Consider the following 16,531-nt stretch of genomic DNA (forward strand, 5'->3'; position numbering starts at 1 on the left):
AGGTTTCTTCACATTCTGATGTCCAAATTTCAAATGCTATCCATTTGCTTTAAATATCAACACTCTTTACCTTTTCAGTACTCTTGCCTAACTGCTTCCCTCTTACCTTCAATTTGTTTAACTTCTCTTCTAAGACTAACCTGGAACTCCCTCTCCGCCTCACAAAATCTCTCTTCCCACAACTATGTATTGTAGACACTATCCAAACAAAAGTTACTGCAGACAAATCACACAACAGGTAAACGATAATGTGTTCAACCACTTTCAGTGATGTTCAAATTTTTGTTAATAATACTTACATTTCTATAAGTCTCCTGGAAGACTGGATAACATATAACTTAGTGAATAATATAGACATGAGCAAAACTAAATGTATTTGCAGGACAGTATTTCAAAAACACTATCCTACAAATACATTTTAATACAAATACATTTTAACAATTACACATTACTGCTGTTCTTTTAAAATAATCATAAATTAATGCCTTGTAAGGAAAAATACTGAGTATTTTCTAAACTCAAACAAGCTAAAAAAAAAAAGCATTTTCTAAGTGGGCATAAGACAGGCAATTACTGACAATCTAGGTATTAGCTACTTCAGTAGTTGTGGCAAAGACTTAGTTGCCTGTGGCATGTGCGATCTTCCCTGACAAGCACTGAAAGCATGTCCCCTGCATTGGCTGGTGGATTCTTAACCACTGGACCACCAGGAAAATCCAAGAGCTACCTATTTTTTAACTTAACTTCTAATAAACAGATCTACAGCACCATATATAGTAGATAAACCAACAAGAATGGACATGTTATAAAGTAACTCCTAAACAAGAAACATGTTGTTTAATCTATAAATACTGTTAACAGTGAATAATACCTTTTCTTTTTTTGAAAGAAAGAATAAAACATCTTCATAGATTTCAAGACGATCACGTTCTGATATTGCATTCCAGACTTCCATCTCTCCAAACATTTGCTCTGCTTTTCTGTTTGTTAAAAAGATTAAATGTTTCTGCATTATACCATAAAAAGTAATTTTAAACCATTTAAACTTTATTCTAAATTTAACACCACCAGATGAACACTCTTCCACTCTTAAGTTCATAATGGTATTATACAGGAAAACTTTTTGGTAATTAAGAAAAACAAGACAGGTTAAGTCTTGATTTCTCCTTAGAGACAGTGGGGATAATTGAGCAATGTTTTGCAGTTAGGACTACCTCTATTTCTTAAGGCAGCTACAGAGACTAACAAACCACCCATGGAACTAAATTACAGACTTCAACAAACTCTAAGAAATTTAGTTAACAGATAAAATAAGACTACTTAAAGAAATGAAGAGTTCTTCAATAAAGCTTTTCCAGAAGAGTGAGGAAAATAAGAAAAATATACAGAAAATGAACTCAGTACCTCGTTGCAAAGATGTTAATACTGAATTACTCACAATCTTAAATAATAAAGCACTCAAAAATGAAGAATGCTACATAAATGTAAATTTTCAAAATATGCTACACGTAATAAAAATGGCCCATTTCTATTCCACAAATATAAAAATAATTGAACTCTTATATTAAGGAGAAAGGAGTCAACATTTCATTATTAAATAAAAGTCTCCTTTTTTGTTGTAGTCCCTAATTAATAACGAAGTCCTATAAATTCCACATTTAGCTACTGATTGATCTTTTATTTTATGAAACTACCACATTCACAATCCCTTAAGCTTTATTTAATGAGCATCTACTCTGATTAGTTACTGTACCTAGCAAAAAGTCTAACATGGAAACAGTACAGTAAACATACAACATAATCAGCAAAAATCTTACTTGTATCTAGTTGTGGAAGTCATTTTTTCATGATTCTCAAGAAAACGCTGAAAGGATTCCTTAGCCTCTTTGTATTTGGATCTTGCTTCTTCTTTTTCTTCTTTCTCTGTTTGGACTTTATAAGCATTAAAGGCCTGCTTTTTTTCACTCAACTTTGCTAAAGCACTAAACAAAAAAAAAATCATGTAAGAGTAAATGAAGATGATCAAATGTTAGTGTCTTGAAAAAATAATTTCATTCACAAATTAAGAAAATTTCAGTAAGTTACTGAACAGAAAATAATTTCTCCTTTAAAAATTAATTCTACTATCTATAAAAGGGTGCCCACATTGTGTGACAAACCTTTTTAACTTTTGGTTCTTATCAGACATAAAGCAACTCTATTATTGGTATCCAAAATAACAAGAAGATCAATGGGAATAAAAATTTACATTATTTGACACAATTTAAATTCTCTAGGCTTGCTTTGCTCAAAGTAATCAAAAAACCAAAGTATTACCTATATCGTGGATCATTAATGATCATTTTCATAGCTTGCTCCCATGAAGCATTAGATGGTACACGCTGAAAATCATTTAATGAAAAGTTAAAATTTCACACAAAACAATACTCACTGCAAACATCAAGCACTTCCCTTTGCAGGAGTTTTAAAAAAGGTCTAAAAAATAATTTATTGACACAAGGCAAATGTGTGTAACTGTCTATAGATTAAAAAGAAAACTTAAAACTGAAATTTAAACAGACCATTAATTTAAACAGGATATTAATACTTTCTTAAGACTACTGATTAGAAGACAGAAAACTTTTATGAATAAAAGCTTTAAAGACTGAAGTGGAATGTGCTATATAGTACCTTATATATTTTTTTGGTTGGAAGTTTTTAAAAAAAAGTTAAAAAATTTAGTTCATTCTCAGTCAAAGCTATTTACAAGATTAGTATTTTTAATAAAGCCATCAAGGTACTAACTGCATTAAAGGATAATTTCATTTACTAGATACTATATATCATATAAAAATCTACAATATAAATACCTTTTCTTTTAATAATTCTTTAAATGCTTGCTTTGCCTCCTCTTTCGTATTCCACGTATACGTTTTTTTTGCTGGTTGGCTTTCTTCCTCTTCTTTTTTGGGAGTAAAACTAAAGAAAGATTTATACATGGTATTTATAATTTAAATAAACATTTGCTTTACTTCGGAAAATAATGTTTTAATTACTCTTTGATGTTTAGGTAAAATTTGACAATTTTAGAATAAACTCATCTGTAAGAGACACAAATACTAGTATATATTTAATGGAACACAAATACTAGTATATATTTTCTCTAACATTGTTATTCAGACCTTGCACAAAGGCCAAAATAAACATTTATATTACAACACTATTTTCACTACTCCACAAGTTTATACTTTCTAATGGCTTATAAAACTTAATGGTCTCATTTTTGTGTCTTAGTAACAGGCTTTGGGCAAGCGTGCATAAAATAAGATGCAGAGATCAATCTAAATAGAGGTTGGCAAACTATGACCCCTGAGGCCAAATCCAGCCTGCTGCCAATTTCTGTAAATATAGCTTTATCAGAACATGACCCTGCTCAAGAGTTTGCATATTGATTATGGCTGATTGGGTACTGCCTCAGCAGAACTGAGTCACTTTGACACACTATATGACCCACAAAACCAAGTATTACTCTTTGAAGGTTTATGAAAAAGTCTGCCAAACAGTGATCTCAAACAGAAAAGAATTACCCAAGAATTATGAACTATACTTGGTTGAGCCATCTTTACAAAAAGTTGTATAAACATTTCTTCCTTTACAGAAGACAATGCTGGGGAAAAAACACACCAGAGGAAAAAAAAAAACAAAAAACACCTCAATCCCCCATAGTTAAGCTGAACGTATAGGGGAAGATTATGGAGTATACACTAACAAAAAATATAGGTAACTCACACCCTCTGAATCACACCCGAAATACAATCAACTCATCCCAATATTAGTTTGGAATACTTAAAATTATCAAAAATATTGGAAACAACATGGCCAAAAATTACCAGCTGTAAAATGATCTATGAGTAATTGAAATCAAGTTTAATGACTCAAGCACTGTAAGGAAACAGAAAAAAGGAAGCAGAAAACAACTGATTGTTAAAAATGTGAAAAATTACTGTGAAAAAATAGGATAAGTACAAAAAGATGTAAAAGAATATTACTCTAAAAGGCCTAAAATGTCTACATCTACTAGTAGGAGATTACTTAATGTTCATATAAATGTCTGTCATCATTCAACATGATGGGATATGGATCTGTAATGATGTGGATGCCTCTGATATATTTTAAAAATTAAAAATATGCATTTATTTTAAATGCATAGAAAAAAGGCAGAAAGATAGAATAAAAATCTTAACTTTTTTATGCCTTCAAATATACTATATAGATATCTTTTTAAAGCTTCTAAACATAAGAAAAAAATTTACAAAGCTATTTTCACTTTGGAAAATGCACATTAAAAATTAAAAAAAGTTTATAAAAAGAGGAAGGGAGATGAAAGCAATATACTTAAATATTAAGATGGGTGATCATGTTTGGATCTTGATATCATGGCTAATATTTTACATGTGGGTAACTTTCAAGTCAAGAAGCATAGCTCAAGGTTACTTTTTATAGCTATAGAAAGCACAGCCATATGAAATGAGAAACTGAACTTAGAGATGCAGCTCTCTGGCTTTATTAAAAAGCTGTACCAATTTAATCCTATTAACAGTTTTCCTATACATTGTTAAATGTTATCTTGATTTTTCCGTATTTGTTCAGTATCAACTTATAGCAACTTCCCTGCAGTGCTGTGCTAAGCCATAACTCAGACTTAAACAGACTCACCCCATCACCAGCACTGCTTTCTAAGCTTAAGTGGAATAGTCTTGCAGCACTTTGAGAGCATGATCCCACAAAAGTAAATCTCAAAAACTGTTATCTAAAGGTGTATGTTTTGATTCTCAATTTTTAAACACTTATTGGCCATTGACTAAATCAGCAATTTCTTGTATCAATGATGTCTGTGACTGATTTGCAGAAAACAAGTTACTAGACTTACTCAGCTACAGTTTCCTGCTTAGATGTTTCTTCTCCAGTATTACTAGACACTTCACTTTGATCCTGAACAGAAGGGGTACTAGTAAGTTGTGCTTGTTCTTCAGTAGAAATTGTTACTGTATTTTCATTATCTACAACAGTAGCAACAATCGAAGTAACCTCAGGCTCAGGAACAACTGGAACAGTTCCACTGACAGTACTAGAGGCAGAAGTGGAAGCACTGGCATTGGCTGCAGCAGCAGCTGCTGCTGCTGCGGCTGCTGCTGCAACAACAGCAGCTGCTGCTTCTGCAGCAGCCATGGTGCTCATTGTGGTTGGAATTTCTGTTGTAGGAACTGGGGCTGCTGATGTTGTGGTGCACTCTTCTTGTTTACTATATATTTAAAAAAGAGAAAACTGGTCAGTTCAATACAAATAATTGCAAACACAAATAAAGTCTGTTTAAAATTATTATAAAATCAAATGAATAAGAGAAACTAAAGGGAAAAAGGGCAGTATTGCCAAACTATTAAGCCATCTAAAAAGATTAAAACCACAGTATGAAACAGAATTACTTTAATTTGGCAAACATTTGTGATAACATATAATGCACTGATGCAACAATCTGCATTTCCAAAACCAATAATCATTTTCATTTACAAATGTCCTATCAGATTGTATTATGCCTTAAAACTCAATTTATATTGTAAATTTCTTTAAATTTTATTTCACCCACTGAAAGGAAAATCTGGGTAAACCAAGAGATAGATAAAATATTTCATCTGTTCTCAAATTAACCAAAATCAAATTTTGGACATTTCTGTAATGGTCTTAATTTGGTAAGGATGTAGTCCAAATTCAAATAACTATCTAGGAGCATCATGTGTGTATCTTGAGTAAATCTCTTCCCCTGTCCAAAATCCTCCAAAGATATCAAACTATCAGGCCTACCATGTTAAATACTATTTATACAGACAATTATAACAAGGATGTTATAGGAGGATGCTATAAATTTATAAATATGTACTGATGTCCAAAATTGCTTACCTGCTTTCTTCAGCTTTGATCATTGCTATTAAAGAGAAAAAAAGAAAAGTTATAAACACTACATAGTTTTTAAATACAATCACTGAAAACAACTTTAAAAGGAGATTAAAAGTTCCATACAGTAAGATTTAATTTACCAGCCTTAAAAAAAAAAAAACACAACACTACATTTACAGTGCGAGTGCTCTATAAATTCCAGGACAGAAATTAAAGAATAAAAACAAATTTTAAATAACAGCAGGTTTTAGGAGAGCTTCTTCCCACAATGCTACCTTCTCAAAGGCTGCTGGCTACTGCAAAAACACCCTCAAAGTATCTGCGTAATTCTGGAATAAAATAACATTTTCCTCAGGGATAAAACCATTTGCTTTTCTTTAAGATACTAAATTCAAAATGGGATTGAATGTATGTTATGAAATTCCAGCACATATATACTAGCATTGACAGGTAGATAGATAGTTATGCACACCAACTATTTGTAGTAGGGTTATATCAGAAATGAGCTTGACATTCCTTACATGAATGAAGTGGGAATCTACCTATCTACAATAGTATTATTAGCCAATGCTAGTACAGAAGTATAAATTGAGCTTTAAAGATCTTCACTCAGTATTTCAGATTTCAATCTAGTTAAAGTAAATTTTTCTTTACAGGTAACACAGATATCTCATTTATTCACAGTATTAGGGAATGAGGTGCTCCATGTAAATGATAATATAAGCTTAACTCCATGAAAGTTTTTGAAACTTGTCCCCCTTTAAAGGAAATGTGTTTAGAATGGCTGACAAAACACACTAAAGGTGTTATCACTACTAATTAAATTCTTCAGATAAAATGATCATCCAAGCGAATGAGGTGACACAGGGAAAAGTTAAATAGACAAAGATCACAGTGCCTTTAAGAAATGCTTATTCTCTTTCCTGTCAGATGTCATCTTATGTTTCAAACAGTCCCATTCTTCTACAATTTGTTTTTTCTAACCGGATATAGATTATGACACCAGATTGTATTAGAAGTCAGAGTAAAAAATAAATTCTCAATTCCTACCCATAATCTATTTTAAGTCCTAGGTTTTAATATTAGGTAATATTCATAGATTTGCAGGAATGTTCTGAATAGTTGAGGATGCTAGAATATTCTCCTTCTGTGAGGTGTGGCATTTTAATTTAATTCTTCCATAATAAACATAAAGGCTATTTTGCAATGTTGTGCTAAAATAAAATCAGCATTAAATGCAGAGTCTGACAATATGTTAACAAAGGTTCTCTATCTGCTAAATGAGTTAAGTCACATATTCCATGTATGCACCAACACTCTCAGCTGTCTTTAGAAATATTGTATATATTGTATATGATGTCTTTGTTCAATTATCGAATGACACTTTTTTTTGTCCAAGTACAATGTTAAAAACTACAAGCTCATTTATAATATAACCCTTAAATGAAAGGAATTTTTTGAATTAGAAATTTCTCACTGCAGATTTATCCAATTATGGTTAGTGAACATTAGTGACATACTCTAAAAATGTTAAATAATGACAGAAAATGAATTATCAAAGCAGCTCACCATGCAGGTTTGATTTTGTAATAAGACTTCCAGCAACAATGGTATTCTGGTATCCTAGTTTCAGTGGAATCAAATCAAATAAAAATCTATTTAAAATCTATAGAACTGAGATCTAGAGCAACAAGAAAATAAGAGCCCATAAAACTGTTACACCATTTAAAACGTTCTAATCACTTAATTTTAAAAAATAAGACCTCTGATTGAACAATCCTATTTATGAAGGACTGTGAATAACACACACATATAAAAAGGAACATTAAAAATTATTTTTCCCTGTTTTACCTTCAAGATCTTCAAGTTCTTTAGGTTTGGCCCAGCGAGATTCTTTTGTTTGAGAATTGTAATAATAAGGCTTTCCAGAGTCAGACTTGTACTCCTTCCAAGGGCATTTAGATAAAAGTTGCTGAAGTGAAAAAAAATAAAAAATAAAAAAAAACTTCAGATAGCAGTAATAGATTTAGTCTGTTTTCATCATTTACATCACTGATTTTACTAGATATTATCAACCCATACAATTCTAAACCTTGCAAGATGGTGACAATATAAACAACCACTGCAGGATACTTACTAAATAAGAGATGTTAAGTTATTTGGATGTACTATGTTTGTCTAAGGTAATGTACCTATTAAGGGGCAAAGACAAGATTCAAAACCAGGTCTATCTGATTTTCAAATCCAGATTTGAATGCTCTTGCCATTTACAACTCACCACAGGTAATAATTACCATCCATTTTCCACAAATACTAATACAAATAGGAAAAACAAAATTTAAGAGAAAGCAAAATCTGATTTAGTCATGTTTAGATTTCAGTTTCACAAACAATTTATCACAAACCTATGTGACTACATCATGTAAGGAAGCAGTTTAAATAATACTTAAAACCCAACACACAGAACCTGTTATGGTGGTGGGATGAGAATTCTATTGAAAACAAATCTAATCAGTGTCTGGGGCAAATATCTATGGGATAAATAAAAATTTTATCATCTGCCAAATTCCCTTCCCAAATATTGCTATACTATCATTACTGTGGTGGCCTGAAAAACACTTTTTACCTCTTCAAATTCTTAATTAAGAACGGGAGGCGTGCGGATAAGAAAAGATGCCAACTAGGAAAAACTTTCAAATATAGCTTTGAAATGCCAGATCAACTCTCACTTAGAACACCAGAGTTCCTAATTAAACCAAATGGAACACTGCTTACCCAGTTTATTCCTTCAATCTTACTTTCATATTTATATAGTTTATAACATAAAATGAAATAATACATACTCAGGTGGGGGTTGTATTTTTCAAAGACATAATTTCCCATTCTAAAAGATGGAAGTATGTTAATTTAACTTCATCTCCATGACACTAGCTTCATTGGAAAAACATAAGCACCCAGAAGAAGACATCTGAAATCACTCAGGTTTGATATAAAGAGGAAGATAAAGACCAAGTGGAGAGAGAGTACTTTTTTCCTTCCAATTTAGTCTTTAAGTCACTTTTCTTTTAATTGATAGCCACCTGACAAAGGTTCCTGAGCAGGGGTAAAAATCAGTAAAAAAAAAAAAACCAAAACCAAAAAACTGGTTTGCTCACAGAAAGGAATGAATTTTGTCTTTTTTCTTACTGGTGTGACTGTACAAACCCTTTTCTCCTCTGAATGCCTTTGCAGCATTCTTTTCTGATATAAGTGGTACTATTCCTCACGTATGGATGTGAGAGTTGGACTGTGAAGAAAGCTAAGCGCCAAAGAATTGATGCTTTTGAATTGTGGTATTGGAGAAGACTCTTGAGAGTCCCTAGGACTGCAAGGAGATCCAACCAGTTCATCCAAAAGGAGATCAGTCCTGGGTGTTCATTGGAAGGACTGATGCTGAAGCTGAAACTCCAATACTTGGCCACCTCATGTGAAGAGTTGACTCATTGGAAAAGACTCTGATGCTGGGAGGGATTGGGGGCAGGAGGAGAAGGGGACGACAGAGGATGAGATGCCTGGATGGCATCACTGACTCGATGGACGTGAGTCTGAGTGAACTCCGGGAGTTGGTGATGGACAGGGAGGCCTGGCGTGCTGCGATTCATGGGGTCGCAAAGAGTTGGACACAACTGAGTGACTGAACTGAACTGAACTGATTCTTTGGAAAGCCAAATACATACCAAAACCCTTAAAATAAAAAAAAGGAAAGAAAACTGTTTAATCTCTCTAACAAACTTTTACCTCAGCAGGAGTTTTAAGATCATCTGGTTTCTCCCAAGTAGACTGTTTTGTTTCAGTATTGTAGTAGTAGGTCCTTCCATCAGGTGATTTATGTTCAGTCCACATTGATTTCTAACGAAAAATATTAATACAAAGATTCAAATTATGTAACAGTGACAATGACAGTAAACATGAATGTTATTAGTTTCAAAGTAATATATGAAGAAATTAAAAGTATAAAATGGGCATACTTTTGAATAACTGATCAACATAAGTAGGGAGGTAACTGAAAATAGAATATTTTATAAGTACTTCAAAAGCAGCATGGATGAGTTCAGGTTTTAGGATCTCTATTCTACAGTCTCAAAATTATAAGGCTACAACTGCTTATATAACTACTACACATAAGACAATCTTTCAGTAACACAATTCTACACCTTGTGGATAAAAGAGAATATGTGAATGAGATGCTAATGCAGTACAAGAGGATTGACCGTGAGCTCAACAACTCTAACATAAAGAATATTTACATAAAGTTGAAGAAAGTTCTAAACTGACATGCAATAAAGATGCAGGAGTCCAAACTGGAAAGGATGCCTCTGGATGACAATCAGAATTTAATTATCGACAAGGTGAAATTCAACAGGGATAAAATGTGAATTCAAATGCCTCAACACAAGACGAGAACATTTTACAGAAACTACTTTGATACAGAATACATATTCACTAGTGGTAAGAACCTACTAAAAGGTGTTAGTAAGACTTCAAGTATCAATAGATGTGATACTTCATGGTTACAAGCTCTGTAAGGTCACCATATAAACACACGCAGGCTAACATAAAATAATAATAAAAGGGGTTGCAAAGAACTTTTGAGATGATAGATGTCTATATTCTTGGTGATAATTCCATGGATGTGTATTTATTCCCCAAATCATCCAGTCATACACATTTAGTATGTACATTTTTTATATGTCAATAATAATAGTGTTTTTTAAAAAGTAATTTTACAAAGAATCATGAATGAATGAATGAATTACTGGATGAGATCAAAGGTACTAAGCCCAATTCTGGGCATCAGATTTTTCAGATGGTAACAGACTAAAGTGTGCTTTAAAAAGGGTTATAAAAATGGTCTATACTAAATGTCTTCAATCCTCTAAGAAAGAAAAGGTAAAATCACTGTCAAACTATCACAATTTTTACCACTCAGATTTATGTTAAACTTTTTGAAAGGATTTATTCTTATTTAGGGGCTTTCCACGTGGTGCAAGCAAGTGGTAAAGAACCTGCCTGCCAATGCAGGTTGTTAGATGTAAGAGACGCAGGTTCCGCTGGGTCCGGAAGATCCCTCGGAGGAGGGCATGGCAACCCACTCCAGTATTTTTGCCAGGAGAATCTCATGGACAAAGGAGCCGGCAGGCTACAGTCCACAGGGCTGCACAGAATCAGACACAACTGAAGCGACCTGGCACGCATACACACATTCTTAATTAAGACTTGGTTTCATCCCCTATAACTTTTGTGAATACATAAAAAGGAAAATAGGCAAATAAAATAGTCTATTTCTCAAAATTTACACTGAGGATGCTTACTGTAACTAAGTTGCTAACGTCTATTATATTTCTCCATAATGTAATTCCCTGCTGAATACTAAGAATCTTCCTAGCAATGCAGCATTACTTAAAAAACAAAACAAAATAAGCCATAAAATATCTGAAAACCATTGGTACTGGTTCTTAACTTTCTTCTTAACAATTAAACTGCCCCCTATCTTCCCTTCCTTATCAACTTTATTAAGTAATGGAGTAGATCTGCCTTTGATTTCTGCTTTGGGAACGTGGCTAAACACATGATTTCATTGCTTTTCCTATTCTCTCACCATAACCACTTTATTCCTAGCTGATAAAAGAGTGTTGTGTCATTATTTTCATGTCATGATTTTCTTACAAACCACTGACAATCTTCTGATGTTGGTATTTTTGCTGTTCAATCATGCACAACTAGGCTGGAGAACAGAGAGCACAGGACAACATGAATGGTAGAATGCATTCCAGTTTCAAATGTGTTAAATGTTACAATACACTAACTAAAAACTAAATCAGGGTTTCCCTGGTGGCTCAGCCTGCCAATGCAGGAGACAAGGGTTCCATCCGTGATCCGGAAAGATCCCAAATGCCACAGAGCAACTAAGCCCATACACACAACTATTGAGCCTGTGCTCTAGAGCCCAGGAACCGCAACTACTGAAGCCAGTGTACCTTAGAGCCCATGCTCTACAATGAGAGGCTACCACAATGAAAAGCTTGCACACCCCAACAAGACAGTAGCAGCCCATGCTTGCTGAAACTACAGGAAAGTCTGTGAAACAACAAAGACCCAACATATCCAAAATATATAAATAAATAGTTAAGAAACATTTGCAAAATGTGGGAATGGAAAATAAGAAAAGACAACCTAAAGGGACTTCTCCGGTGGTGCAATGGATAAGAATCCGCCTGCCAGCGCGTGGGACATGGGTTTCATCTCTAGTCTGGGAAGATTCCAATGCCATGGAGCAACTAAACTACTGAGCCCGAGAGCCCAACTACCAAGCCCACGTACTGCAATTACTGAAGCCCAATCTCTCTAGGGAGCCTAAGCCTCAACTACTGAGCCTGCGTGTCACTACTGAAGCCTGTGCACCTAGAGCCTATGCTCCACAACAAAAGCAGCAGCCAGCACAATGAGCAGTCCGTGCACCACAATCAAGAGCTCGCCCCAACTAGAGAAAGCCCAAACAGAGCAACTAAGAACCAAATGATTATAAATACATAAATACACACACACCGAAAAAAGACAACTTGAGTATATATATCAATGTAATTTTAACAAAACTAGGTGAGGTAAGATGATTATTTTCTGTAATTCCTGAAAAGGGAACTAGAGTTATGTGAAGGAATTAGAGATAGCCATTAGAATTCAAAGAAATTACCTGACCAAATTTTTTGGGCTGTTTAATAACAAAATAACTAGCCCTTCTGAGACTTGTTAATAATTCCATTCCATAAACAGTCAGAACCTTACAGGATGGATTTCTGAATGATGTAGCAGGATAGTTAGGTTACTGCAAAAGTGAAAGTGTGAAAGCATTAGTTGCTCAGTTGTGTCTGAGACTTTTAGACCCCATACCAAGTTCCTCTGTCCATGGGATTCTCCAGGCAAAAATACTGGAGTGGGTTACCATTCCCTTCTCCAGAGGATCTTTCCGACCCAGGGATTGAACTCAGGTCTCCCACACTATTGGCAGATTCATTACCATCTAAGCCACCAGGGAAGCCCCTAGATAATTGCAAGTGTATTTAAATTCCTTAACTTGTTTCAGCACCTTCGCAGAATATGACAACTACAATTTCTCTGGAGCCAACATTAAATAATTGCTGAAAATGAAATCAAAAAGTGATACAGTAAGAGATATATATGGAAGCTTCTTCAACTGTATGGGTAATGCTTACTTCATAAATTAAATGGTGTTAACATAGATAAACAAACATATGAAATAACAGAATGAAAAAGGAAAGGACTATGTGCTCTTCATCAAAAATGGGAAGAGAAGATACACAACAGTAAGCAATTTAGCATTCACTACCTATTACTTTCTTTGAATTTTAAAAGCAGGTAAGACCATTATCTTCATTTTACAAATTAAAAGAGCAAAGCTTACAAGGGTTGACAACTTGCTCACAGTGATTCAGGAAATAACACTGTTTCAAGCCTGCATTAAGGGACAGTCTAATAGACAAATTCATGACCAACTATTTAATATTAAGCCCTGTACTAACTGCTTTGCATCAGTTATCAGTTAACTCTTTTAATAATCCTTTTTAATAACCCTTTTAAAAACCCTATGAAGTAGGTACCATTTACCAGCTTCACTTTATGGAAGAGAAAAGGGAGCATAAGAAAGTAAAGTAACATGCCCAAGGTAATATAGCTAGCTTGAGTTCCTAACACTGTCCCAGCCCAAAACTAAGGATCAAGGGTCCAGCTCTTTGTATCAATAGAAATTGAATCATTCCAGACAGGAATATAAATTCTGTATAAATGTCTTAAGCAATATACCAAATTCACTTATAAAAGTCAATTTTGGAGTGAGAAAAGTCATTTATCTGATAAATTTTTCACTCTTTTACCTTAAAAATATCTAATCTGCAACTTACAGTAAAATTATGTTTCTGGTCAAAACTCGTAATATTTTAAAAGCTTAAAAACAAATATATCTGAATGTTGAGTGGCATAAAAAACATTATCAACAACTAACAACTACAAAGTTATTTTCATAGGCTAAAATATGACCTAGGCAAGTAGTTACTAAGTATTGACAGTCATGTTAATATAGGCTATTTATAAAACATTTGCCTACAAAATTACTGTTTTTTAAAAAACATGAGTTCCTCAAAGCAATAAGTATAAGTTACCTATCAAAGACTTAAGATAATAACCACCCAAGGACAGTTCAATTACAGTCCCCCATTCATACTATAAACTCAGATCTGCTTTTAATATAATGAAAAATATGCAGTGCTAACTAAAAACAGTAAGACACTGTAACAAATGATGTAGTGGCACAATATATACCGAAAATATCTGAGAGGAAAAAAAACAAAAACAAAATCCTGGGTATAAGGGGGAAAAATGCACATACATAATTATCAAGAGACCTTACATACTTTTCAGAGTCAAAAAAGCTAGTCAACAACTGGGCTGTGAATAAACTCAGCACATTCAAACTCAAAATGTGAACATTTATACAATGTATAAGCTCAACTGAATGAAAAAAAAAAGCTAAATCAGTTTTTAAAAATGACTAAATAAAACACCAAGAAATGTAGAAAAGCTGCTCACTATTCTAAATAAGGAAAACAAACCACAGAAAACAGATTCACAACCAATTTCAAAATCTAGAGGAAAAGATTTCCTCCCAAACTATTTACCAAAATTCACCCAAAAGAAAAACATCACACTTGAATATTTCAGCTACCATAGATGCAACTGAAAGAAACTTAAACCAGCTGACTTTACAGCAGAACGCTATGGAACCTTTTAAGAATAGAGTATTACAATATTATTTCAGATCACAGAAAGAGATGAAAAGCTCTCTAATATCATATAAGAAACAAATTGCCAGTCCAGGTTTGATGCAGGATACAGGAAGCTTGGGGCTGGTGCACTGGGATGACCCAGAGGGATGGTATGGGGAGGGAGGTGGGAGCAGGGGTTCAGGATGGGGAACACATGTACACCCGTGGCGGATCCACGTTGATGTATGGCAAAACCAATACAATATTGTAAAGTAAAAAAACTAATAATAATAATAATAAAAAATAAAGCTCGAAAATTGAAAATCTTAAAAAAAAAAAAAAGAAAAGCTCTCTATAAGAGTAACAAAGCACAACAGAAAAGTATCAAAAAAGGAAAAGCAGGCAATGATGCTTATAAATGTTAAGAATTAAAATATTAGCCAAGAGTATTCTACAACGTATACACTTTGAAAAAGTAGAATTTATTATATAAAAGTGCTAGGGTAATTCAATATTAGGCAATGTGTAAAAGTATTTCTATTAACAAATTGAAAAAAAAAAAATCCACCATCAGAGGATCACACCAATAGACTTGTAACAACCTGGTGGCTCAGACAATAAAGAATCTGCAATGCAGGAGACCCAGGTTCCATCTCTGGGTTGGAAAGATCCCTTGAAGAAGGGAAATGGCAACCCACTCCAGTAATCTTGCCTGGAGAATTCCATGGACAGAGGAGTCCGGTGTGCTACAGTTCATGGGGTCAAAGAATTGGACAACTGAGCTACTTTGACTTTCACTTTTCACAACCAAACTACATCCTGAAAATCATGGTGATTTACAAGTCTTTCAAAAATAAACAGAAACAAAATTCTCAAATAATACAATAATAAAAAGAAAAATATTTAATTATCCAGTGACTGTGATAATATAGCTGGCTGTGAGATACATCATACCTGCACATGCATTTATTTTGCACCTGAGGCTTAAAATATAGAGCAACAATAGAAAAATATGGGCGAACAAGATGAAAAAAGATTTTAATATACCTATCTCCTTAGGGAGATTAAGCAGATTAGATATGCCAAGATACAGAATAACAAAATAACTTTAAACTGTCAACACAAAAAAAATACTCCTAAAATTGGTCTTGACACAGAACATAAGTGAGGCTTTAATAAACTGCAAAGAATTAACATCTTATACACTGTGCTTAAGGCAAAAAGGTATGCGTTATAAAAAATAAATGACAGATGGACTTAACTAAAATTAAAAATTTCTGCTTTCACAAAGACAGTTCAAAGAACGAGAAAAGCCGCAAATCATTTGCAAAAGACACATCCATTTCAGTACTGTTAACCAGTGTAATTTACTAAATTATATTAAAAAAAAACAAACAAAAAAAAACAACCTCTAAACTTAACAATAAACAAGTAAAAATATCTGGACATCTCAACAAAAAAAGAAATATAGATGCAACTAAGCATATGAAAACATGCTCAACATCATACATTATTATAGACCTGGAAATTAAAATGCATCACACAAGTATTAAAATTTTTTAAAAAAGTAAAAAACAACAACAAAAAAAGCCCCTAAAAACACCAATAATATAAAATGTTGTGGGGCAACAGGAACATTCATTCACTGTTAATGAGACGTCAAAATGGTACAGTCACATTGGAAGACAGTTCAGCAACTTCTTATCAAAATAAATACAGTTCTGGGACTTTCCTGGTGGTCCAGTGGCTAAGAATCCACCTTGCAGTGATGCAGGGATGGTGGG

The 16,531-nt window shown here is 33.6% G+C and overlaps 1 protein-coding gene across 10 annotated transcripts in view; it reads right to left on the bottom strand.

The window, feature by feature from the left end:
• The window catches only part of PRPF40A (pre-mRNA processing factor 40 homolog A), a 58,705-nt gene that overhangs the window by 13,228 nt on the left and 28,946 nt on the right, over positions 1–16,531 (bottom strand). For 5 of the 10 annotated variants that reach the window (XM_005894782.3, XM_070390457.1, XM_070390426.1 and 2 more), the window contains exons 6-14: positions 9,709–9,819; positions 7,783–7,903; positions 7,501–7,554; positions 5,935–5,959; positions 4,910–5,281; positions 2,850–2,958; positions 2,317–2,381; positions 1,818–1,982; positions 872–980 (exon numbers count right to left, since the gene is read on the bottom strand). In XM_005894782.3, coding sequence (XP_005894844.1) covers positions 872–980; positions 1,818–1,982; positions 2,317–2,381; positions 2,850–2,958; positions 4,910–5,281; positions 5,935–5,959; positions 7,501–7,554; positions 7,783–7,903; positions 9,709–9,819 — 1,131 coding nt within the window. The remainder of the gene's footprint in view (positions 1–871; positions 981–1,817; positions 1,983–2,316; positions 2,382–2,849; positions 2,959–4,909; positions 5,282–5,934; positions 5,960–7,500; positions 7,555–7,782; positions 7,904–9,708; positions 9,820–16,531) is intronic. The other 5 variants (XM_070390480.1, XM_070390471.1, XM_070390450.1 and 2 more) reach the window with 2 other exon arrangements.

Source organism: Bos mutus, chromosome 2 (genome assembly GCF_027580195.1).
Source record: "Bos mutus isolate GX-2022 chromosome 2, NWIPB_WYAK_1.1, whole genome shotgun sequence".
Lineage (NCBI taxonomy): Eukaryota > Metazoa > Chordata > Mammalia > Artiodactyla > Bovidae > Bos > Bos mutus.